The 27,030-nt window shown below is 43.0% G+C and overlaps 1 protein-coding gene across 2 annotated transcripts; it reads left to right on the top strand.

Moving 5' to 3' along the window:
- The first annotated feature begins 141 nt into the window (after positions 1 to 141).
- camk1db (calcium/calmodulin-dependent protein kinase 1Db) lies at positions 142 to 26,131 on the top strand. 2 transcript variants are annotated; one of them, XM_037107910.1, is made up of 11 exons: positions 142 to 895; positions 13,936 to 14,067; positions 15,243 to 15,317; positions 17,326 to 17,464; positions 17,805 to 17,931; positions 18,178 to 18,253; positions 19,797 to 19,909; positions 21,121 to 21,199; positions 21,926 to 22,013; positions 22,121 to 22,283; positions 24,158 to 26,131. In XM_037107910.1, the coding sequence occupies exons 1-11, from the start codon at positions 801 to 803 to the stop codon at positions 24,307 to 24,309; spliced, it is 1,239 nt and encodes a 412-aa protein (XP_036963805.1). In that variant the 5' UTR covers positions 142 to 800; the 3' UTR covers positions 24,310 to 26,131. The 2 variants fall into 2 exon arrangements, with proteins under 2 accessions (XP_036963805.1, XP_036963804.1); XM_037107909.1 differs by lacking the exon at positions 142 to 895 and adding an exon at positions 13,623 to 13,731.
- The last annotated feature ends 899 nt before the right edge of the window (positions 26,132 to 27,030 follow it).

The following is a 27,030-nucleotide window of genomic DNA, read 5'->3' as shown; positions in this document are numbered from 1 at the left end:
GCAGTTGAATCTCAAAATGAAAGCACCTGCTGTGGAGCATCCAGCCACAAACTTGGTAAGAAAAAAAACAAACAAACATGAAGATGTTCTCATGAGAGACACCCTGACACTGATGGGTCCGGCGGAGTTCGAACCGGGACGGGGATTTGGTGCAATGCGAACACTTAGGATGTCTCGGTGTTGCACGCTGTCAGATAGGAAGGCGGGAGGGAACAGCAACCTCCCACTCCTCCTATTGCTATAACAACCACAGGGCGGTCTGTCGGTGTGTCGGTCGGTGTGTGTGACTCGATGCCACAGCGGCTCGGATGCGAGACAGCCAGCTGTCCTCCTCAGACCCAGGATCGCCGCATCGCCGCCCGCCCTGACACTGACTGGATCCCGGCCGGAGAGCAGCGGCGGGAGGAAGAAGAAGAGGAGGAGGAGGAGGGAGAGCCTGTGTGTTTCCCCCCCTCCACAGTGTGTCTGAACAGCGGGGAAGCTCAGTGTCGGGATCCGCTACGTCAAACAGATTAGTCAAATAACCTCTCGGGGGTAGGACATACCTCCCCTCATCGGGCTGAGGAAGCGAGATAGTCTGCGCTGACGAGCAGCCAGGAAGCCCCTGGCGAAAAACAGAAGTGCACTACTTTTTCTTTTTCTTTTTTCTTTTGTGTGTTAGACGTCTGTGGCGGTGGTGCTGAGCCTCCAGCAGCGTCTCTTCTTCTTCTTCTTCTTCTCTTCTTCTTCTCCTTCTTCTTCTCCCCCTTCTTCTTCTTCTTCTCCTTGTTCTGCTTCCCGCCCTCAACCCCTGGTGAGAAATGGCGAAAGAAAACGGCGAGTCCAGCGATGGATCTTGGAAAAAGCACGTCGAGGACATCAAGAAGATCTTTGACTTCAAGGAAGTCCTTGGGACGTGAGTAACAATAGCGACACACAGCCTTTTTTTGTTTGTGTGTGTGTGCGTGTGTGTGCAGGCGACTAGAAAACTTTGCACTCAGTAATTTAACGTGAGGCGACAATGACACATTGTGTTGTTTGAACGGAAATGAAGGCAGACTGACAGCTGTTGAATATAGGTTGACTTGAGAATCGCTCACCGAGACAGAGATACAAAGACACAGGCAGACACAGAGACAAAGACAGAGGCACAGACACAGACAGCCACAGAGATACAGACAGCCACAGACAGACACAGAGATACAGACAGCCACAGACAGACACAGAGATACAGACAGACACAGAGACACAGACAGACAGCCACAGAGATACAGACAGCCACAGAGACAGAGATACAGACAGACACAGAGATACAGACAGACACAGAGATACAGACAGACACAGAGACACAGACAGACAGCCACAGAGACAGAGATACAGACAGAGACAGAGATACAGACAGACACAGAGATACAGACAGCCACAGACAGACACAGAGATACAGACAGCCACAGACAGACACAGAGATACAGACAGACACAGAGACACAGACAGACAGCCACAGAGACAGAGATACAGACAGACACAGAGATACAGACAGCCACAGAGACACAGACAGAGACAGAGATACAGACAGAGACAGAGATACAGACAGCCACAGAGACACAGACAGAGACAGAGAAGGGCCCCTTGAACTGAAATCCACCCAGCAGGAGCATCGTCATGTGTTAATTGTGCAGGGAGTGGAAATAATGCTTCATGAGACAAAATAATGTGTGAGGTCAGACACGCGTGACGCTCCCTCGTTATGTCACAGTTCATTCAGAAACTGCTGCAGCATGTTTTCTTATTCTTCTTCCTCCTCCTTGTCCTCCTCCTCCTCCCAGGGATCATCCGTGCAGCTCAGTGCAGGCAGCCATTTATTTATTTTGTGCAACATGACAACTCCTATGAAAGACAGCAGGGCCCTGTTTGCGTACACAAACCACTGAAATCAACCAAAAGTCTGGGACCATCTGCGATGTGCTCTCCCTCCAGTCTCTTCCCGCTCGTCCTCACACAGATCCGACTTCAGAAACAGTATGTCCGGGCTTACAGCCCGATTAAAGTCTTGGCGTTCTGGGACCACTCCGGTTCAAGTTTTCCTCCTGCCCCCTGCACCCCAGAGCAGATGAATTCCAGAGTTTATTTTGGGCCGCTGTTAGTGCTGCCTGACTTCATGTCTTTTCTTCTTTGAATAAGTTATGCCGCAGACAGAGTGACAAAGTCTTCCCCCTGAATGGGAGACCTTAAGGAAACGGGTCAGAGCCGCGTCGTGCTTTCATGACGGAGGCATGTCTCAACCCGGGATCGATTTGTCTTGTTTTCTTGCTGGTTTTTGTCCCCTAAAGACGTGTCCATCCTCCCTTTTACTAAGAGGAATTTAATGGTGTTTGTTTTCAGGGGGGAAGAGCTGTGTGTCTCTTGGGAAATATGTTTTTTTCTTGCTTAATTTGGACTCAGAAACTGGTGTCAAGCTGAGCAAAAATGGCCTCCCAGCTGGCCATTCATATGATAAAACAGACACGCAGCGGTTTGCTGTTGTAATATATGCAACCTCGTCTTGAATAATCTTCTAGGCCGTCTTCATCATCCTCTCTCGGTGCCGCTCAGCGTGACTGCAGACCCCCCCCCCATCCCCCCCATCTTCTTAAAATTGTCATATACCGATTGGTGATTCACTTCACAGCACTTCAGCCGTTGTACTCAACTGTGAGACGTTCCTACCTGGAGGCTGTTCTGATTTCCAGAAAGCTTTCATTTATGTGTGAAGAGCCTCTGAATAACGCCAGTGAATCATCGGTGATTTACTGTCCACACACACAATGGCCAGGTTGGAGGAACACACATCCCTCTCCCACAGCTCACATCTCACATCTTTGAGGACAGTTTGTCACAGTTTGGCCCTCCTGTTACACATCACACAGCGCGTCCTCGTCCTGATCGACTTTAAGTAAGGCTCATTTACTAGTTCCTGTGTGTCTTAATCAGGGAGTGCCCTGTTGCTGCACAGCAGGGTTCACAGGAGGCCACCCGGGGGAGAAAAAGCCCAGCAGCAGTGCAGCTTTGCTTGAGGATTAAAAATGCACAAGGAAGGACTGTTGGCCAGAGGAAGAGATGTAGATTATCCTCCTCCTCCTCCTCCTGTCACTGCCCCACCTTCTAACTGTAGGTCAGGTCCTCGTCAGGTTTCCCCATCAGTGTCCAAGATGGATCATCCGTCTGCAGCGTCTCTGTGCCAATGAGCTCATTCATTTCAGCAGTAGGGGTACATTTACTCGCGTACTATAGGTCAGTGGTAGCAAAAGTACACACATTCTTTACTCAAGTAGAAGTGCAGATATTTAGACTCAAGTAAAATTAATAAAGTACAGGCAAAGGACATTTCTACTGGCCTTTTCTGTGCATAGCTACCTGAGCCTCACATCATAGTAATTTACTTCAAATACTATTAAACTTCAAGGTTCATCAGGAGAATTCGTTCCATTGATTCGTAAAGGCACCAGATGGATAGTTTTTGTTCAATCCCATTTTGAGGACGTCGAAAACCAACTTTTGGGGTTGGTCCCGAAAATAGCAAAATAAGAAAATACAGGACAATGGCTGCCAGTCTCTGCAGATACGTTCTCACGCCTAAGGCTTTCTGTCTCATTACGTCTTTTGCTTCGTTTGGTCTCACCACATCTGCTAGTAAAAGTATTACTTGTTACCCCTGCAAGAAGTACAATTTTGAGGTACTTCACCTGAGTATTTACAGGCATCTTTTGTTCGTCTATGCTTCTACTCCACATTTCAGGTGCAAATATTCTACATTTTACTTCGCCACTTATATCTGACGTCTATGGTTAACTCACTCTGCAGATGCAGATTTGACACACTAATCTTGTGATTAGTTTATAAAATGTCACACATTATTTTTTTTGTTGAAAATATTAATCTGTCCAAAGTAGGTAAAAGTATCTTCACCTCCACCAGCTACAACAATAAAACCAAACAGAAAACATAAAAAAGGACAGTTTTGCAGCAAACTGTGTTCTTTTAGTACCTTTGACCTGTTTTGTTGATGCATTGTTCATTTCTGTGACACTTTAAAGCGGTCAACTTTAATTTTTTGTTTATTGTGGCGGTTTGTGTCTCAATCTCACCACTAGAATTAGTGTTTGCTAAGCACGTTTCTGCAAAGCCATCGATAAGTTAAAACGTTTGTTGAGGAACAGTTTTCTAAGCCTCTTTTGTCACAACACTCTTCTGGTGCATTGGTTAGGTTTAGGCACAAACAAAAAAACTTGGTTAGGGTCAGGAGAAGATCAGGGTTTGGCTTTAAATACCTGTTTTGGTTGCCACAAATACAGCTGGAAATCTCCCGAATTCCTCTGAAATATATCTAGTCGTGTCCTGTCTACAAATGTCAAAACACCATTTCCATTTCCAGCCATATTTGTGTGGTGACCAAAAAGCCTGATCTTTTCCTGACCCCTAACCAAGACAGAGACCCCTGAATTCAGCCTTAACTCTCCTCAATAGTTTAATTTTATGACATAAACGCCCCGGGGACAGGCATCAAGAATATCATGATTATTTAGAAATAGCCAGTCTTTCTGCTGATGGTCTCTTTGCTTATGTAGGTCATCGGTATTAAACTGAGACAGATTGATAACCAGTTAAAAGTTCCTTGTGGTATGTTTGAGTACATTTAGTTGCTAATGCTTGTATATTTTTACATGTAACACAGTATTTTATATCGTGGTATAGCCAGTTTTAAACACCACAAAGGTGACTCCTCTGAGCTAAAATGATTGTTCATGTTATTGCTCAGTTCTCACAGAGATGTTTGGCTTTCTGAAGCATTTGAATGTATGCATTTGAACCATCCAACTGCAACCAACTGCAGCTGGAGGCCGGGCTGTCTGGTGTGAACGTTATGACTGATCAGATATGGACGGGAGTATGAGAGGAGGAAGCCTGCCGGGTGTCGCTAATGCTTCGCCTTACTTGTTCCCTTCCAGTAGCTATTGGGAGCTAATGAGATCTCGGCCACTGAAGCCAGTCCTCCTTCCTCACCGCCACTTGCCTCGCAGCTAATTTCAGACCCTTAAGCTGTTGATACTCTGTGGAAGCAAGTGAAGTATCCTGACCACAGACACCTTCAGAAATCTCAGTGGGGATGTGCGGCAGGTTGTTTCTCACAGTGGACGTGTTGAGGTTTTGATTTTCAACATGTTTTCCTCAAATTCAAAATCTGTATACTTTGCTGTACCCGGCTGTCTTTGTCTTAATTTTAATCCAAGGTAACACAAAGAGGGGGACGGCCAATTACTTAATCTGCTTAATACTGTAAGTATCAGAGTGGATACTAATACTGTAATTAGATTGGTGCAGCCCAATTGAATGAGCTGATATATCTGGCAATATTAGCTCATCATCAATATATTTTTAGATGTGTTTATTTAAAAAAAGAAAAAATGAGAAACTGCAGCAGAGAAATGCCCCATTTATGTTTTAAGTAATGTAGAAACGATGTCTCCCTGACATTGTTTTTCCCCCCAGTAAATATCGACAATGTATCAGTACATGCATTATATTGGAGACGGTTCTTCAGAAAACAAGCTGTAAACAAGCTGAGGAAACATTAGCATTCATCTGTTGTTGTGTTTTGGTCCATATGATGATTATAAGTCAAATATCTGCTCTCTTTTTTGCTTGTGTTTGGTTTCCACAAACTGTTGTAAATGATATCTGGCTCTTTTGCTGCAAAAAAACATCTACACTGAGTTCAGCTTGATCAAACCAGAAATTTCTTCCTGCTGCAGATGCACATTAAAAGCATTTAATTAGTGAAACATGAGGTGGCTTTATAGAAGGCTAGCTGTCTTTCATCAAATACATGTCTACATTTGTTGATCAGTTTGAAATATGTCGGGAAGTAGATTTATACAGTCTGTGGGAGTAACAGAACAAGAAGGAGCTGTTGGATGAACAGCTGCAGGCAATAGGCCGCACACCTCCAACTTCTCAGTGAGGTGACCAACTCCTTTTCCCTCGTGTTCCTTAGTAGCATTGGATTTAAATCTGAAATACTGTCAGCTGTCCTTACTCTTGTCACGTGACACCTTCATTTTAGAATTGTACAGTCCATTATCCAACTAAGTGCAGATATAAAAGAAAAGTAGAACGACGGTGGGAAAGTTATATAATTGTATGCCCGAACACAGTGTATCACCGGGAACGCAGACTACAGCTGCAAGCCTATTAAACAGTCAGCTGAAAGATGCTTACAGCTCTGTAGAGCTGAGAGTCCGGTGGTAATTCTCTGTTGGATCATCACGACGGGTGACCCCCTTTCACAGTGTGATCCATTGTTGATAGATAAATATTCATGATTGCTGCTTTAAAAACAAATTGAAAGACATTCTCATTAAAATGTCAGTTTAGGCTGGAGGAGAAAAAGAATATTAGCCAATATATCATCATATATCGATGTGGGTTGTGCTCTACAGCTCACTCCCCTCAGGTGAATAACATAAAGAATGCTTATTTATTTCTTATTCCTTCTAGTGAAATGTTACGGTTAGACAACAGCCCACAAATGATTCTTTCGAGTTCCCTCTAAGTGCTTTATCGTGTTTTTCCTGAATGCCACTTTCTCAATGTTAAGTGCCAAAGTTGTCCTCTGTTGGCTCCCACTGCAGGGCCAAACAGAGCTTATAGCTGACTCATTCAGGTCAGTTTTCACTCCCAAGAGCCTTGTCTTTAAGAGAAGAAAAAATCCCCTTTTCAGACTTTGATATTGATGAATAAACAGCCATCTACATCAAATCTGAAACCGACCCTGGCTCAGACAAAGCCCTGCTCTCCTGTGATTGCCTCCGTGCATTGATCCTTTTCTGAAACGCAGCTTGTGTAGAGACTAGTTGGGTCCTTGATGCAGTGAAAATGGCAGCTAGGCAACTGGGACGATGGAAGTCTTTAGTTGCTACCTCTGAAGGAGACACTACCACTTCCCACCTCCACCACCACCACAACCACCACCACTGTCCTCCAGCTGCATTTACTGTGGGAAGAGAGACTTTGTCATTGACCGTAACGATGGAGAGTCAAATAATTCACCATAATGTTTTCTGCTTTGTAATTTTCTGGGCCTGTATTTGTATTCATGTCCCTCGCAGCACAGTGAATGCCTACAGAGCCACACTGGACTATCCACTGCACTCAGAGAGTGAAGTGCACCAGACTACCTCGTATCAAAGCACAGGAGGGCGGTAATCACCCTTATTAAAATAATTCAGCTTCTCTCTGACGGGCTGATCTGTGGCTTCAGACAGGCTGCTGCCAAACATTTCCCTCGAGCGATAGATATTTTTCCCTTCCAGTTATTCGTGAGTGGCATCAGCTCTTATCAGGCTGCAAACTGACCATCGCTCCCTGTTTGATCAACAGTCTGGTGAACACAAAGTGCACATTCCTGGAAAGTAGCCCCAGGTCCAGTGTGCAGCTGCGTAATGGTTTCCAGCCTCAGTCGTTGATACTCTGAGAGCTGCTGGGTTTCGTTTTAGTCATATCGGTGTCGCTGATTTAACTCTGCAGCACCAGATCGATGTTGGTTACTACCAGAAAGGACAGAAATCCAGTTATGGCTAGTGGGGCATCAAGGACCAGAGAAGAAAACCTTAAGTTAATTGATAACGTTACCCCCGTGTAGCAGATGGATGTAAGTCAAGTAGAATTTTGAGAATTACAAGGTACTTCACTTGTGATCATTTCCATTATCATTTAATCTGTCTTCTCAATTAAATGATTCATCTTTCAGTCTTTGAAATGTCAGAATATAGTTAAAAATGTTTACTATGTAGGACTGTCCTAGATGATTGTGGAGTCTCATTTCCACCTCGCTCAATACAGACGCTTGAAGTTTTACTTGAAGCACTTCTCTTGATTTGTCTCATCAACACTCTAAACCTTAAAATTCCCACTTTACTCTTAAAACAGCAATTGTTTTTTTGTCATTTGCGCTTGGAAAAAATGACTGAAAGTTTTCCAACGATGTTCAAAAGAAATCGTGTGGCTTTATTCTCTTTCTACTGATATTTGCATCGACCTTAAACAAACCAGTGTTAACCAAGCTGTCATGGAGCATTTCTACATCGCTGTCTATCTACCTTATTTAAAGACTTAAATACTTCTTCTGCCGCTGCCCCCATAAAGATTCTTTACAGCAAACATAGAAACCTGATCCTGGAGGGGAGAGGGTGGTATATGATGAGGAGAGTAACGCATATGGCAGAAAGTAAACCGTGTCATTTTTTTCATTTTTTTGCTCAGCGGACACATTAGATTACAAAACTCTTAAGTAGTCAAATCACAGATGAACAGATGGTGTCATGAATCGAAGTGTTTTGTGTAACTGTAAAATTAAATGCAGCCGATATGACTTTTATTACCAAATTTGAGCAGTCTTGTATTAAAGAAAACAATACATAAAATGTCATCTGTCAGAGATTGTCACAAATACGTGTGTTACAATTAGGCTTGCAGCGATATACTGTTTTCAAGCTAAACCGTACACGTTACTGACTACTACCATATTACTGTTACTATAATATTTAAAGTATATTTCAATTTTCATATCAGTCAGGACAGCTTTTTGTTCATCCAAGAAACCCTTGTTGTCATTTTGTCAGGGGTATTTCTAACTGATGAGGATAATAATAATTCTAATAATTGTGTAATGATGTGTGTTTATATACAGTTGGAACCATAGTCACTACTTTTACTGGACAACATATTGTCCCAGAATTAATTGTGAGATCAATAATCTTGTGTTAATGCCAGTGACAGAATTAGATTATTATAGCATAACAATGACTTTTAATTCTTAATAATAATTATAGAAATGGATTGTGAAAAAACAATCTGACCAAAACAACAAATGAAATGGATCTGTTAACATAAATAAATACTGAACATTTGGTCATAAGTCAATAATATGCATTTAAGATTATCATGAAACCTCCAGTATCTATTGCTATATTGAATAAACTTTATTAACCTACCGTTAAAATTCCTTCACACACATCAATCTAACGATGAATGTATGGAAACCCAGATGGTATCATTTGTCACGTCTCTGGTTAAAGCTCTCACTGTACCGTGACTTTGACTCGAACACAGCAGGTCACACCGGCAGTAGCTCTACCTGGATTATCAATCCCTGACTTTTCCATCCCATATGTTGCATAATGGGCCGCTGTAATGCATCTTACACAAGATGATTCAGTGTGATTACTCAGCAGCACCACAGTACATGCGCTGCCTGTGAAAGTCAATAAGCCAGCCTGGGTCGCTGAGACCCCCACCCCCTCCATCAAAAGAACTTCCTCCATCGAGGAGGCGTTTCATAATCGCCCCGGCCGTCCAGCTTAGGTTGCAGCCTGAAAAAAGTTTCTTGATGGTTGTTTGATACAAGACTCTTTTTTTTTTTTTGCATCTGCAGCATCAGCTGCGGGTTTCACACAGAGAACAGCCCACGTTCACATTTCACATTAGTCAGCCGGTTTGGCTCGGCCATCTTGTACACAGTGTGGTGGTGTTGTGTGACTGCAGACTGTCGCACACAGCTCATACTGTTGTCCAAGAGCCGTGACGAGGGAGCACGAAGACTTTACAACTCAACTCAACATTATTTATTCAAGCGTGCAGGTCAGCTGACACTGGGTCAGAAACATTTTGCAGCCATACAATCATATCCATCTTGGGAACTAGAATTTGTTGGGCAATCAGTATGATCGTATGTATGGTAATCAGTCACATCGGTTGTTAAAGGTCCAGTGGGCAGAATTATTCGGATTCAGTGGGATCTGTTGGCAAAAATCCACAAAATCCACCATGTTGCACTGCCATTTATCTGCAGTAGCTCTGAGCGGCCAAACCCGCTCTGACTTTAGAAAGGGCCTTTGAGTTTTTAGTAATGGGTGATGTTCGCGGTTTTCGGTTGGTTGGTTAGCTGTAACCTGCTTAAAAGTAGGCACTCACCCTCAGAAAACACTGCTCCTGAATACCTTGCCAGCAGTCTCGCTTTTAAGTCTGTGACTTTGTGACCTCACACTATGTCACGTATTTGGATAATTTATGCAGCTGGTAAGGTCTGTAAGAATTGATTTTGCGGAGATGCCATGTTGTTGTTGTTGTTGGTGCTGGGTCAGGCACGTGTGAGCTGACCAATCAGAGGAGAGAGATGGGGTTGTAAAGAGGCAGGAGAGAAAACTGATGTTTTTTTTTTTTTTTAGCACTGAAGCATGTTAACCTATTTAAGTAGTAACCAAAAAATAATTATGATCCTAAAAATGAGCATAATATCTTGTCTTATGTATAATGTCTTGAGTACCAGGAGAGGCCCTCTCTGGAGCCCATTTAGTTCGTTCCTTATAATATAGCATATCCATTTTGTGTTCAGTGCTCGTATCTCATGGGGAATTAAAGACTTCTTGTAAATGTCCAGGCTGGCGCCAAGGAACCCAGAATCAACGGCTGGACGGAAGCAGCTCAGACTCTGAGAGTAATAGGTGCGAGGTGTCTGCGGTTATAGCCTATGTTTAGCTTTCCTGTGTACAGCACTGTCAAATATATGACAGCTTTTTTTTGTGATTTGCTAATCACCTTCTCTGCTGAGGTTTGGAGAGCTTGCACCTTGCACTCAAGTTGCCATAACTAGCTGTTATATAAAAATGATGAAAAATACTTCCATCCAGGCTCCCATATTCCATTTCAAGTGTAAATTACTTATTGGCTTTCTTAAAAATGCATCAGTGTTTGGGTCCAATCAATGATGGTGACCAGTAATCAAAGTGTTACACTTCTCATGCACATCTGTGCAACATGTTGGACTAAACCAAACAAAAACACAACCATTGTTATTTTTATAAATGCCGCTAAATCCTGCACACTTTTTGAATAGAACAGAGGAGCTTCACACAACTCTCCACTACCAGAAGACATGCGATTGAAACGATTAATCGCAATTCAAAATAGTTGCTGATTAATGCTCTCTTGATCGACTGACTGTTTCCGAGTCAAATGCGATGGCTGTGTATGTGTTACGGTATATTTGTTTGCATGTATATATGCAGTGCGTGGGCGGCAGCATCATCACCATATGCATGTCTCCAGCAGACATCGCACCTTTTCTTTCCTGTGAAATTTCGAATTAATAGATTGAATTCTGTTAGAGGCTGCGACACAGTTTGCCATGCCTCATGCTTCGACGGAGCCGAGGAAAGTCACAGGCTTTTGGATTCTGTCATGTTGTCATTCACAGGAAGTGATGTTGCTGCTTGTCAGTGTGGTGAGCAAGGGGAGGGGGCGGGGGCAGAAATGGCGCTGCATACGTTTCTGAACGCCCTCTCAGTGAATTCACGGGTTTCCTGTGGTTTTCAGCATTGTGTGTCACCTGCTGCAGAAAGCGTGCTCTGAAAACAAGCCCTGCAAGAGGGCGGCTTCACGGGCTCAGCGTGCCGGCGGAGGAATTTTGTTCTCCTCCTCATGTCCACACAGCTGTGGAGACTGTGGTCGCATGCGCTGAATAGAAATGATGCTCATTGTCCTCACGGCAACAGCTGCGGTGGGAAGATAGTGCCACAACAGTCCTCCAACTCCCTCACTTACACAAGCCCTTGAATTTACATATGGTCCCACATCATGTGTCAGAACGAGGTCAAAGTCAGAAGGACGCACGCTCCGAGCCCACTTGCTTCGGTTTGTTTGCAGTGGGCTCGTTCCACCTCATCACACCTGGGGCGGGGCTTTATGACCAGGTAGTGTGTTTGTGCACAGTCTGTGTTTTATGTGTCGATGCTCTGACTGACCCCCCATCCCCCGCCGCGTGATGGTGGAGTGAGGGATTAGCGTGGATTTGATGGCCTCGGTGAGACTTAGTGCAGTGAGTGGCGCTGAGTTTAGAGCCTGTTGAGAGGAACTGATTACACTTCAAGAGCATAACAGACCTTTTGATGTCTTCCTTTTCTGTGAGGCGACGGCTCACTGAAGGTGCATTTTTCCACGTTGGTTTTACTTTTGGATGACTGATGACACTTACTTAGCAAACAGTGTCAGAGAGAGGGAGAAAACAAAGGCAGGAGGCTGTGTGGTTAAAAACAGATGGCTGCCATTTTCATATTTTTAAGGGCTTGTCCTCCTTTTTTTCGTTTTGGCAGGAGATTAGAACAGAGATAATGAAAATAGCTGGATTATAAGTTGATTGCTCTTTTGCTGCATTATAAGTGGGCTGAAACATTGCAGGATCACAGGAATGTCACTGGCAAAGCACGGCTATTTCTTTTAAAAGCATTTTGGCCGCGAGAAAGAAAGCCATCACGCAGAAGTGGCTTCTGGCAAATGCTCCAAAAAACAACGAGCACACTGCACTTTGAATTTGAATCAAACTGTATTGAGAAACTGACCTTTTTCCAAAGGCCGATGTGAAGAGTATGTAAGATATAGGAAAAAATGCTGTGTATGTGTCCCTAACAAGATGTAGCTTATAATACTGTATGTTGCTAAAAGTATTGTATTGCCCATGTCAACCCACTTTTGAGCTAAATGTACGGTGGCCCTGAGGGTCAAAACACAAACAAGATATCAGAAAGCATGAGAACATTTTAGAAAACATTTCGGGGAAACAACAGCATTTAAGAAAAACAGAGAACAGAGAATGAGAACACAACGACATTTCGAGAGACACAGCGACATACTGTACATCCCACAAGACGACATTTCAAACAACGTGACACATCAGACAACGCAACAACATTTCATTTCAGAAAACGACATTTCAGAAAATAAAATTCTCAAGCGCTTTTGTTTTTTCGATATGTCGCAGTAATGCCTCTTGAGTTGTCGTTGTGTCTTGACCCTAAGGCTTGAAACTACAGATACAAAGTTGCTGAAACAAAAAGCTCTATTTCAGCTTTACTGACGTTCGAAAAAGGGAAAAATTGAAACCACAGAGCTGTAGGGGAGAATATTGATGTAAAACTAAACATGACTTTTGAAGTCAGACAAGCTGATCCATGATGTGTGAACTGGGGTCAGGACAGTGGTCAGAAACACAGAAGATCTCAGTGCTGTGGCCTCAGTTTACTATTTTATCTCTTATCCTGATGTGTAACGCAAAGCAAGCCAAAATCAGTTATTCCAGATATTTGTAATGCTTTTATTATCTTTTATTATCTTAACTAAATGTTATGTTTTTGATAAGCGTGTTATTCAGTAAACTTCTTATTCTTTTTATTTGTTTTGGCGCGCGTCAGTCCTCCATTATAACCTCCTGCCTTCTGTCAGTCACGTAAGGTTGCACAGTTCGGTTGATCATAGAGATCATATCAGTTGTCTGTCGTTCAGTGAGCGTGACCTGAAGAGTTTCAAATCATCCATCGCCTTTTTAACATCTTTACAGAAGCCCTGCTGAGGGTAGCATCGAGGGGAAAAAAGGGTGCCTCTGAAGGTCTGTATGAAAAAAAAAAAAGAAAGACGGAGGGTGAAAAAAGCAATCACGCTGCCTGCTCAGCCAGATTTATTAAGGTGGACTGACTGTGGTATCTTAGCAACTGATACAGATTGCTTGAGCAAATATTCCCTTAATTCTGTATTTGTTTTTAAAAGGCTCTCTCATGTATGGAGACAGATGGCTGGGGAAGACACGCTCTCTGCTGTCCTAAATGGGTGTTTTTCAGAGGTTTTAAAAGTGTTTGCTGTGCTTTTGGCTGCACGCGAGCGCCGAGCGTAAGCCAACACAGCAGGCTGCTGGCCATAGCCGGGGACTTGCCAGTTCTCAGTCAATATTCACAATATGCTGTTTGTGTACTCTGGCCTGTCTGCCTCTGAGTGCCCTCTATCTACTCACAGATGACAGGTTGTCTGTGTCAATATTGCCCGAGCGCATATGAAGCGTCGGGACTGACATGTTTCTCTTTCTGTCTTTTGCAGCGGTGCGTTTTCTGAAGTGGTGATGGCTCGGGAGAAGGCCACGGGTAAGATGGTTGCAATCAAGTGCATCCCGAAAAAAGCGCTGAAGGGGAAGGAGACGAGCATCGAAAATGAAATCGCCGTGCTCAGGAGGTGGGTACAACGTGACCGGGGCCCATGGCGGCACTTTCGAACGGGTCCACCACGGCGCAGCATCCTCTGGGAAGCTTCCCCTTCGCTCTGAGTAATGACTCAGAGTCGGGACGCTGGACGCTGGTGCCACTCAGTTTATTTAACAGGGATTGTCAGGCTTAAGTGACTTCCTTGTCGAATCCCATCTAACCACCATTTTGGCTCCTTGCAGTATGTACACACACACACACACACACACACACACACACACACACACACACACACACACACACACACACACACACACACACACACACACACACACACACACATCCACAGATACACAGAGTATGATAGGATTGCTTTGACACCAGGTGACAGTCCGTCCTCCTCCAGGGCCTGATGGGTGATAATTCCCCCGAGAAGCTCAGTTATCAGTCTCTCTTGATGCAAGCACGCCAGGTGTTGGGTGTAGTTGCCTGGTTACAGTTTCTATCCTTTGACTTCCTCCTTTTTTCTCTCTGTCTTGTTTATCACCCATTTTTTCCCCCTCGTCCTCACTTGGGTCCGTTTTGTCTAAAAGCCCTCAAACTGCAACCTTTTTTCGCTCTGGACTTTGAAAGAAAATGAAGTTCTGAAGGTTGTTTGGTCCTTTGAGATTCTTCCCGCCTCCTCCTCTTCCACCCCCACCTTTTCCTTTTCAGCCACCTGCCCTTGTGAACACACTCTGTCATCTGCATATCTCCTTGCAGAGGTGTTTTTTTTTTTTTTTTTTTTTCAGTATTAAAACCTTGTTGGTTGCCTGGACACAGGCTGCCAGCGTCGTGATCCGTCGTATTTTATTTTCTTCAGGTACTCCTGCTGACGGGGGTTGCTGCTTCATGACTCATTGATTAGTGTCCTCTAAGAATCCCCCTTCTCTTCATCACGTACAAAAGGCAAAAGGTTTTCTCCTTCATTTGAAGCATACACTTTGCCAGGTCCATTTTGGAAGGTGCACACATGAACACACACTGTCACCCGGAGCCCAAACAAGTGCTGTACCAGAAAGCAAAAAAAAAAAAGCGTTTTGTTTTTCAGTTGGCAGGGCATCGTTTCAACAAAAGGAAAGGCTAATTGCGCCTCATTAGAGCCCTGTGCTGAAATGAACGCAGGCTGACAGCAAGCAAAATGAGTGTTCTGTTCTCCCTCTCCAGGATAAAGCATGAGAATATCGTGGCTCTGGAGGACATCTACGAGAGCTCAAACCACCTGTACCTCATAATGCAGCTGTAAGTACATCAACCCAGTTCATTGTTTGTCGAGGTCAGCTCTTTGTCTCCCGTTTGACAGGTCATTTTGTTAATGTCTTTTGTTTTTTCGCTTGGCTAAGCGTCTGTAATTTCCTTGTGGCATTTTTGCCCTCAGATGAATGTCTGAGTGAATGCAGTGATGCCTTAAAAATGAAACCGGTGACAGTTGAGACAAATGTTTATCTGAGAAGAGAGATACCACTCTTATCATTCTGTTGTAACACCACAGCCAGCTGCCACTTACCTTAGCATGAAACACTGTCGTCTTCTTCTTCTTCTTCTTCTTCTTTCTTTTAATAATTCCCTTTCATATTCTTCTAATTCCTTTTCTTCTTCTTCTTTTGATAATTCCCTTTCTTTTTCCTCTACTTCTACTTACAATTCTTTTTTTTTTAATTCCTCGTCTTCTTCATCGTCATCAACGATGTTGCTAAAAGTTCGACAGAATTGAGTGGATTTTAAATACCACAGTCTGTAAAATTTGCCTAAAAAGTAGATTCTTGTAGCCTAGAATCGTCAAATCACCCCACGCTCATTTGAGTCACCAGCTTCTGTTTTTTTGAAAAATGAATGCCCACTAACACTTGAAAAACCCAGAAGGTTGTTTAAAATCACTTACTGCTGTCCAAAATGTATTTCCACTCTTGTAATCATCTGGATGGTGTAATTTTCGTCCATTCACTGCAAAAGCATTTTAACCTGTTTGCCAAGTTCTTACTTTCAAGTTAGACAGGGATGACGTGGTGCTCAGTCTTTTCTTTTTTGACACAAGAAAATATAAACAAACAAAAAAAAAACGCTCAGTAGGGAGAGTTGGAACTGATCACATTCACGTCATCCAAGTTCAGCTCGTTCACAGGCTCTTGCACTTTTGTATTGATTGAAAAAGAGCTGGTAGGCCGGACAGGGAAACATCGACAGATATGAAAGAGGTTTCAATCAACTCATCCAGCTCTTAGAAAGAGGAATAAGTAGCTTTCATTTAAACTCTTAAATCTTGAGCTCCAGCTTACATTTAGGCCGTCAGAGCTGTGAATTTAACTAGATGTTTGTGTCAGAAATATCTTGTTAAATGTATCTCAGGCAGGGATTGCGGAGGTGTAAGTGTGACAAATGTTCCTCTGTACCATTACCATCTTCCTGTGTGTGGCGTAGGTCACCATGATTTCAGACACCTTTCCCCTCACCACTAAGCCACAGTGTTTATGACTAATGCACCAGCCATTTAGGCGGCGATTATCTGCCCGCGCTGCACCTCTGAAAGGTGGGTAAAGTTGCCTTGAAGCCTCACTTATAAGAATGTCGACCGCCACTCGTCGGTGAAAGCAGGCTCACTCTCATGATAATGCTCGGCTGACTGTGAGTCACCTGTTGGATCTTTGCCTTTCTGTAATTGTGCCTTTTTTAAGTAGTGAAGAACATTTTCTGATCAAAGTAGTTAGTCTCAAAAATCCCAATCATATATGAGAAATACTGGAAAACCTCAAACTTACAGTTAAATTGAATCACAACAAAAGCGAACTTAAGCTTTACAGATTACACTGACAAAATGCACTGAATGAGATGTATCCATTATTTTGTCCACACAATGTATATGTAGCAGTGCCGTTGTGGTGTTCCAGTAATGATTATAGTCTCCTGTAACATTTGCCCGACTAGCCCAGGAAGCTAAGCTGAGAAACGGCGGCCCGCGGGAGAAGACACACTACTGCTGCATATTTAACCGAGCATCAACTGAGCTGGTTTAATAAGAACATAATAAACAGGACAAGGAGGTGCAATGTTAGTGCACTGAGCAAACATATCACAAACAGCAACAGCTGCAGCATCTCTGAGGGGACATGGCGCTTAATTACGCTCTCTGTACGGGAGCCTTTTAAATCATGACATTATGATGGTCAGGGATTAGCAGTCGATGGCTGTCAGATCGCTCATCGACCCAGCCCCACTCATAATATAAACCAGTCTGTTTTCTGTTTGCTGGCAGGGTGTCTGGAGGTGAGCTGTTTGACCGCATCGTGGAGAAAGGCTTCTACACAGAGATGGACGCCAGTCGGCTCATTCGACAGGTCCTGGATGCGGTCAACTATTTGCACTCCATGGGCATCGTACACAGAGACCTAAAGGTACAGCAGCATTTGATATTAACTGTCAGGCGTGGTTCCTTTAAAATCCACTGAATTTGTTGTTGAAGAGAACTCCTGAGAGGGGAAATCCCTGCTATTTAACCTGTGTGAGCGCTGTCACGTGAGCGCTTAGTGAGGCTCACCCACAGAGGTTAAATGTCAGGGATTTACCTTCTCGGTAAAACTGATGAGACCCGACCCTTCAAAGACAAATCCTGGGGATTTTGTTTCATATTTTGTCTGATGTCTTGCTGCCTGGATGACTGAAATTAATCCACACAGCACGTAAAGTCATATTACCACACATGTTTTGACTGACTGTGTTTCCTCTTATTTGCAGCCTGAGAACCTGCTGTACTTCAGTCCCCATGATGAATCAAAGATCATGATCAGCGACTTTGGCTTATCAAAGATGGAGGGAACAGGCGATGTGATGGCCACCGCCTGTGGGACTCCAGGATATGTGGGTGAGGACGCCCTCTGAGCTGTGGCTTTGGTGGAAACTTCATCTGGGATAATTACATCCACTAGTTGGCTAAACATGATCTAATCTAATCTGCCAGTAGCCACAGGATAACCTTTGCCATCTGCTGCAGGCACACATTTTAGATTCTTCTCCAGCCTCCTGTCTCATGGTGAAAGGTTGCAAAAAAAAATGGATGATGATAATTAGTTTTCTGACCGTTGTTTGAAACATGATTTCATTCTTCCAGCTCCTGAGGTTTTAGCCCAGAAGCCTTACAGTAAAGCTGTGGACTGCTGGTCTATTGGCGTCATTGCTTATATTCTGTAAGTACTCATTTGCACTCAGTATGGTCATTAACTGAAGCCTGTTTTCTGTGTTTGATGGCTTGATCATCATGTATTTCAGAAGCTTTGTTTAAAAGGAAATCCTCAAAAACCACAAGGGAAACCTCATTCCGATTATAAAGTTTTTTTATCGAGATTGCAAAGTGAAAGACAGACATCCTAAAGATAAAGGTAAAATGATTACAAGTAGGATGTGTCAGTTGCCAACAACAGAGTTCCTGACAACGCGATAAGATAGGAGCTTATATAGTAGACAAACGGTTGCATTCTGCTAATGTTTTGGTTTAGGCACAAAAAGGTAAGGTAAAGATGAGAAAAATATCATGGTTTCGGTCAAAATAAGTGTACTAATTACATAATTATGTAACTTAACACAAACCATGGTTTCTTTTCCGCCATTCTTCATGAGACGGAAATGTGAAGCCACAGTCAGTAAAACCACATCAGTTAGCATGCTAGCAAGCAACACTCTCACAATAACAAAGCAAGCATGTTATGTATTTGCTGCCGTTTTGTCCAAAATCCATCCTACATACAGGTTCTAAGCAAGTTTTTAGTATTTAAAAAAATATTACATATTGTACATACTAGATGTCTCCCGGTGAAGGTGCAGTCACAGACGTTGTCTGTCAATCATCTGAGGCCGTGAGCATCCGTACAAAATGTCATGTGAATCATCTGCTCATCAGTTAAAATAATTTCATTCCGACCAAAAATGAGGAACTGACTAAACAACTGGCACACCATAGTGTGGCTAAAGCAGTGAAATTTATAGATAGATAGATAGATAGATAGATAGATAGATAGATAGATAGATAGATAGATAGATAGATAGATAGATAGATAGATAAGCTTTATTTTCAGACTCAAGGTCCATACAAAAAAATAAAATCAAGACACACAGTACAAAGGAACAAAAAAAGAGACATCAATAAAAATCATGTAAAAGTTAATATAAGAACAATTTGACGCAGCTGCTTTGGCACGGCATAAGTAGTAGTCTGAGGGAAGCTGCTGTTCATATTTCACAGAGCTTATAAAACTTTCAAGGGGAAGCTGCCAAACTAATTAAGTGGTGTCGCTCGTTAGCAAAGAGAAAATCCCCGGTGATGTTGCCCATTCGTTAGGTGTGATGAATTTTGAGGTAATTAGATGAAAGAGTTTCTGATGCCCCCTCAAATGAGGCCTCTGCCTGGTGCTTGTTCTGTGGAAGTTTATACTGTTTCATAATCAAGATCACGATTTAAACGCACGGCATGGATTTATGTTGTGGATTTACGGTTTGCGTGAATATTTTTCTCCATATCATATGCTCTGTCCCATATTCTCCCCTCTTAATATTCACGTAGTGTCTATAATCCCTCTGAACCATCTCCTCTCGCATGCTATATGAAAAATCAAACTGCCAGTGAATGAGATTAGGCCACAGCAAATCCTTTTTAGATTTGGGTTAAAGTTTCAAGCATCAGCCGGATGACGGCACTCACTGCTGTTGTGTAATCATCCATCTTCATCTTTGCAGGCTCTGCGGCTACCCACCTTTCTACGACGAGAACGATTCGAAGCTCTTCGAGCAGATTCTGAAGGCCGACTATGAGTTTGACGCGCCGTATTGGGATGACATATCAGACTCCGGTGAGCTTCGATGTCTGTGTGTGTGTGTCTGTATGGGCTCCTGTGGACCACTGTGGGACCTTATTTCAGAAAGAATGGTGGTCAGCGGCGAGAGACAAACAATCTTTTGGTCTCGATTGAATTTTGCCATGAATTACGCATCTGACGTGTGTCAATTTCAACTCCAGAAAGTCACAGTTTGGCATGAAAAACTCTAATTAGAATATCTACACACATAACAGCCGCGTAAGTGTCATTGACTCATTGAAATGCTCACCAAAAACCCACAACTGAAACCTCGTAGTCAGTCCCGCAAACCAGCTAGCTCACAGAACTGTCTGACTCTCCGTTAACGTGACTGCAGCTGTAAGTGTGCCCCGCACTTGTAGCGATTTTCACCTTTTTCTGTGAGGAGTTGACGGCCATGCTGGTGTTGGTGAAGTGTATATATAGTGCCCTGAGGTCATGCTCGAGGGTCTGCACAGAAGGAGCGGTTGTTTTGAACTGCTGTAGAGATGAGATGTGCTGTCTCCAAGACAACCAAGGTCACAGTCTGTTCATCTTGCATCCAAACCTTCGCTGTATCTCATACGAGACGCACAGGCGCCACGATAGTCAAAACTCCACATTCTCCGATCAATTGAAGCGTGACTTAGATCAGCGCGTTCCCACAGAGTGTTAGACCGGTAAAGTCCTTTCTTAAATGCAAGGCATCAGATCTCCCAAATCGCCTCTCTCACCTGGGTTCATCATACCCCAAAGCGAACCAACTGACATTATTTCTGAGCCTTACACTTTCAAGACCCGGTGGTTTATAGCAAAGTTAGCTTGCTCATGCTAACCAGAATTTCAGCATCAATGAAGGTGTAGCAAAAGTCTAGAGCTAAATTTTAATTTTACATTCTACGTATCTTTTTCATTTTTCATTCATTCATTATTCAGCACGTTCGACTGTGTTCAGTTATATTTTGACTCCTTGAAACAAGTGTTTTGTTGAGATACTTTTAACTAAGCTAAACTAATAGAACTGTTATTTAGTTTGCTGCCTCAGAACATTGTCTCTGTTTCTCGTGTTACTAGCACATTTCATAGCGCTTTCCTGCCTTAGGAAAATGTACAAGTGGTTGCAGGATCTGTAAGACAAACTGTCGCAGAGAAGTCTAAAGTTGCTCGCTGTGGCAGAGTGTAGATTGTATTCTCAGCTGGATGTGCTCTTTTGATTGCCTCCACAGCCAAAGACTTCATCAGCTGCCTAATGGAAAAGGACCCGGAGAAGCGATTCACATGTGACCAGGCTCTCCAGCACCCTTGGTGAGAACCTAACCGCCGCCACACTGTGCCCCAACTAGACAAACGCAGGGAACCACACATCTTGGTGCGACTAAACAGCAGCATGACGCAGATTGCCAGGCTTACGCATTTGTCATGGAGAGCATGTCCTCCCACTGTCATCTGTCGCCATGGCTCCGAGCCGCGAACCCACCTCTGCTCGGCACCGCCAGCCCTCAGAGAGAAATCTGCTGAATAAATGGCTGCCAATTAGTGGCTGGTGTCCTGAAGGATCCTTGAAGAATGTGGATGCTCTAATGAACAATTAGGATGTCTTCCCAGGCCTGAGCCGGAGCTAACGAGAGCAGGCTAGTGTGTGGGCTGCTGTCTCCAACTGAGGTGGCCAATATGAATAGGTCTGTGAGCCAGTAATGGGCCTTCGGGGTCCTGGGCAGGTGGTCATTCAGATACAAATAATGCGGTTTGTGACACCACTAACAGGTATAACGGAGAGAAATAGGTTTCATTGACAAGCTTTCATACAGAGATATTGTGATGAATGTGACAGAAGGTGTTACAGTGTGAAAAACATCCAGCCATCAATCAAAGATGTTTCAGCAGAATGAAAATAAATGAGCTGATTGGGAATCGTCCTCGTGCTGTTTTCCTAAGTCTGACAAATGCAAATTGAATAATTTGGGCGATGCTGTGTTTGTATGTGTGAAATGTCATTGACATGACCTAAAAGGACTTGCCTCTCATTTTCAGGATTGCTGGAGGCACTGCGCTCTGCAAGAACATACATGAATCAGTCAGCCGACAGATGCGGAAAAACTTTGCCAAAAGCAAATGGAGGGTGAGCACAGAAAATAATCACAACACAATATACTGAAAAGCAAAACCATACGGTGGTAGTCTTCCTCTTTGGCTTTACATTTGTCTGTCATCACCCTGTTTTCACAGCAAGCTTTTAATGCGACGGCTGTGATCCGCCACATGAGGCGCCTGCAGCTGGGCACCAGCTTTGGCAGCAGCATCCACAACACCAACTCTGTGTCCGGCCCTCAGAGCCGAGCTCCAGCCAAGAGCCAGTCTGTGGACTGCGCCCCGCTCTCCCCGACGGACCGTGAGTGACACTTCAGAAGCTCTCTGTAGACGCAAACACATCCAACATTTAGTGCCGCTCACTTTGCTGCCGTCTCCGTTCAGCACATTGGCAGCTGTTTAAAAAGCATCTTGATGTAACTTTCAATTAAACATAGTAAACCAAGTTCAGTGTTTGAAGTGATGTGGTCACGATGTTTCTGCTGCCATTTATCGTAACATATCTTTTAAGAAAGTATGTAACATCACAGCATCACATCTCTGATTTAGTAAGTTGTAAACCAAAAATGAACTAAAAGCTAAATATTTTGCTTGTTCCAGCTTGTGCGGATTTGTTCTTTATGATGTAGAACATGGATTTAATTAATTCTATGGATTTAAAGGTGCAATATGTAAGAAAAAGGTTAAAACATTGAAAAAGTAACAAAATATCAAGACAGTGTGAACAAAGAGAAGTTTTGACATCATATTTCTGTATTTTGTTGCAGACATATCTACTACTGAAGTTAGCATGCTAACCAGTTAGCCCTGTGCTGTTCTTATTAGTTAATACCACCCTAGGCTCCCAGTGCGGACAGTTAGCTAAGTGGCTAATGGCAGCTGCAGTTAGCAGAAGTTAGCAGTTACTCTGGTGAAATGAGAAAAGAGCAGAACAAACAAATCCTCCATTGTTATCTCACAAACTATTATCAACATAAATGAGTCACATTGGGTGACATGTTCTGTCATCACGATGGACATGTTGGAGATATTCACCAGAGGATCAAGTGAGTGTTAATTCATGGCTGAAAATTGCATCATTCTCTCTGGTTTGCTAAAAGAAAAAAAAAAATATGTTACTCAAGTGTTTGGGAGGATTATTATATATTTATCTCCAGTAAGAACCAATGTTCCTGCGGCTGAGTGCCACAGGCAGGCTTTTGATTCCATATAGTATTGTGAGATGGTCTTACGTTTTGTCCACATCGGCTCCCTGTGTGGTGCATGAAAGCTGGGTTGGTTGCAATCAATCAAAAGCTGACATCTCAGGGAGACGGGATGCAGGTTAAATTCAGGGATAATGGTGCACATTTTCAGTTCGTTTCCTGGAACACATTCTCAGTTGTTCACATGAAAAGTGACAGACATACTTGTGTAACAAATAAAAACAAGAGCTTGGAGAGAGAAGTTCAAACCCCAGCTCCTCTCTCACCTCCACGGAGATGACCAATGGCAGCAAGTCGGAGAGTGCGTGTGAATGTTGGACTGTCACATTCATAAAGTTACAGAGACGGTCAGATGTAGACCTCCGTTATTCACCGACAAGCACTTCTGAAGAACTGACTCCTTTAACACATTGTTGGTTTCGGTCTCATTGAGTTAAACAAAACATTGTCTCGACTTATCCTTTAACTTCTAAATTCAGTTAACGATGTGATGTGCAGTTGTTTGTTGAGTCTCAGTCCCAGGTCAAATACTGATGGTTCGGGTTGGTGGCTGGCCTGTGCTCTTTGGATAGTTAGACATGTAGACGTAAAGATCACAAGAAAACTCAAACTCTCTTTTAAACTGTTAAAATGAACCCAGGATTTTAAGGTCTAACATGACGATGCTGTGCCAATAAAGGCGTTTTAATAGTTTGTGAGAGAGTGTCTCAGAGTTTTGCTGTGATTTTTATGTGTTCTCATGACTGGGTGACTTTGTAAATGATGTAATGTGAGTTATAGCTGGCAGTGTAGTGGATGACAAGAAGTTGCTTTAATGCAATATTAATGTGTTAATTCTGCAAACTGAAAAATTCATAGGCTATTCCTAGTCTACAGGGCATTTCAAAATTGAAAACTGAAAGATTTTTTTGGCCGGATCGCTCACCTCTATTGGACCGTCAGTGACATGCTACTGTGTTTTCTCCCACAGGTCCTCCAATAGCTCCGTTGCCCTCTGCTGTTAATGCATATGATCAGGACTCTGACGCCCCCTCACCGGTCTGTGAGGAGCCATCTGTGGTTGCCGAGCCACCGCGGCCACGACCCTCCACCGTCACGGTCATCCACACTGGGACTAAATGACGCCAGGTTCCGCGGGAGGTGAGCTGGGAGACCACGGAGCTTTGAGACGGTGATAAAAAACCATCCAAGGCCTCAATGTTGTCGCCCAGTTTGCCCATCCCGCAGCCTCCCATCTGTTTCTGCCAAACCACGGGAGGAAATTGAGGAGCATTGGCTTCGCTCCATTTACCATGGCTCAGCAAGGCACCGCACCGCTTACCTTCCTGCTGTCACACTGACCTGGAAGTACAGAGGGGAAGATGCTCACCAGAGGTTGAAGCCTTGTCCAACCTGGATCATGGCTGTCTGGCAAGACAGACAAGCAGCTGTTCTGGGAAGTGCCACACTAAAGGGAACTCTTTTTGTAGCTGCTATCATTTTGGACTGCGAGTGTCTTGAGACAAGGACGCTCCGCTGTATGCCTTGTGTAAATATCCTGCCTGGAACTGTTGAGTGGAGTCATGTTATGCAAGTGAAATATAAGCTTCAAGCCGTGGTAAATAATCGTCACATCATCTGCACTCTGGACTTCTTGTCGTTTTGACAGCTCTCGTTAATTTGCTGTGGTATTTGCTACAATGGCTTGCAGGGTAATAACTCCCAACAGTGTGACAGTGTGTATTCTCTCTTTGCTTTAACGTGCGTGGACATGAAACACGAGCAGGACGGTGTGCTTCAGTTGCACTAATGTATTGGATTATTTATTTTCTTACAATATATTCTGACTTTTTTTGTAAGACTACCACTTGCAGAAATGTGTAAATGTCTTATTAGATTGGACTGACCAGTTATTGAATTAAATGATAAACATACAGTATCTTAATAGCCGTTGCTTTGTAATTGCTGTTTTTATTGGAATAATCAGTCTTGACTGTGAACTCCTCCTGGACCACAGGAGGGCGACCTCGTGTTGTTGCTGTGTGACCAGTTCTCAGGGATGTGCTCCAACATGAAGCCAACCAAACGCCCCCTCAGAGTGACGAGGACGGCGAAAAGTGAAACCTCCAAATACTGCATGTTGCTCTAATGTGCCATTACGAGAGCTCGACAGATGCTTCCCTTTCTTTAAATCCCCCCTTTATTGACTGTATGAGCGTAATGTAACTCGTACCGAATGGATTGTCCTCCCTTTAAAGACCTTGAAGTACATTTGGATTTAAAGAAATTGTTTATCAGTGAAGTGTGTGTTCACGTGTGCAGTAAAACCTGTAAAAAGACAAGTGAATGCAGATATTACTCGACTGCTCCCAATGCAGAATCGTCAAGTCGTACAGTTCAGTAGTTTGTATTGTCGTGCTCTGCTTCCGCTCATGAAGTGGCTGGTCTGAAAAAACATTCGCTCCCTCTGTGTTTAATCACTGTGCTTTCATACCAGCCCGTTGAATTTAGCAGAGAGCAGCTTTCTCCTGCTCTCACTCCCGCTCGCTCTCCAGAGACCTTCACACAGAGAAGAGAAGGGAATCTGTCTTTGTATTTCTCTCTGTGGGCCCCATGTTCAATTTGCAATCACTCAAAAGGGGGGAACAAGTAAAGACGGGAACACTCCAGCAGAACATGCCTGATGACGAGGGCTTTGCAAATCTTGAATTATCTGAAAATGTTGTGGTGAATGTTTGACTTGACTGTAAATACAGAAACTCAACAACACACTTAGCTTGGGTCTTGAGTGTTTATTTTTGTCTTTCCTGTGTATTTTTATTTCTCCACAGAAAACATCAAAAAACAGAAATCAAACTATGAAGCGTTAAAAAAGCCCCGTCGGTTTGCATGTATTACATATTATTGCAGAAATGTTCTTTGGAGTTGTAGAAATTCATGTATTAAAAAAAGAGGCTTGTTTGCATGTGTGGTTGCTTTTTTGACAGGCTAAGGTTAGGTGTTACACACATTTCTTAGACATTTCTTAAATGATTATGTTAAAAGAGTTAACTAATGCCATATAAGTGAGTAAATATATATTGAACACAGTGTGTGTGTATACATATATATTAGAGTAAATGTAATATATTCACACCTATTATGCGTCTGGTAATGTTATAAATCATTAAACATCAACTTAAAGCAGGAGACCTTAAACCACATTAACGGCTAAAAGAAAACAACACACTTATCATTGCTGATCAACATAATTCTGATCTAATGACTTGCGACACAAATTGATGCAAACTGTACAGGAAGTCAGTCAGTTAAGGGAACTTTGAATCCTAGTCCCCTTTTTGGATCTTAACAGTACAATACAATATAATACAGCAGGTGTTTGTTTTTGGCCAAACTGCTGTCATAGTTTTAGTCTTGGCCCTCCAAGGGAAGAGGTTGGGATCGCTTCACGTACTCTAATTGACCCCAAAACAGAGACAGCTTCTCTATTTACATACTGTATTTAGATATTGTACTGTCTACTGTACATTTATTTGTCTGTGAATGACTTTTAGGTTATTTTTTTAAAAGTAAAAATGCATGTAATCACTGGTTCTGATGTAAATATTTGCTGGGTTTCTCCTGTCCACTATAAAACTAAACTTACTGTGTTTCTTTAGTTTTTCATTGTTGGTTGACAAAAAAAAAGTAATTTCACTGAGTCAGCTTGGGTTAGGGGAAGTTGTGATAATGATTTTTCAGATCTTTTAAAATTGAATAATTGATAAGCCAACAAGAATGAATTGTTAGCTGCAGCTGCAAATAAAATCGATAAACAATCGTTAATCCATAACCTATGAATTTTAAGGCGCACATTTTTTCCTT

Source organism: Acanthopagrus latus, chromosome 8 (genome assembly GCF_904848185.1).
Source record: "Acanthopagrus latus isolate v.2019 chromosome 8, fAcaLat1.1, whole genome shotgun sequence".
In the NCBI taxonomy this organism is placed as follows: Eukaryota; Metazoa; Chordata; class Actinopteri; order Spariformes; family Sparidae; genus Acanthopagrus; species Acanthopagrus latus.
The sequence above is the reverse complement of the archived record's forward strand: the minus strand, read 5'-3'. Positions and strand labels throughout refer to the sequence as shown.

Coding starts and splice junctions, on each gene's coding strand:
- camk1db (XM_037107909.1), top strand. CDS start 13,634: ATGGCTGGGGAAGACACGCTCTCTGCTGTCCTAAATGGGTGTTTTTCA. Junction 18,254..19,796: donor GGCGTCATTGCTTATATTCT/GTAAGTACTCAT, acceptor TCATCTTTGCAG/GCTCTGCGGCTACCCACCTT. Junction 22,014..22,120: donor TTGCCAAAAGCAAATGGAGG/GTGAGCACAGAA, acceptor CTGTTTTCACAG/CAAGCTTTTAATGCGACGGC.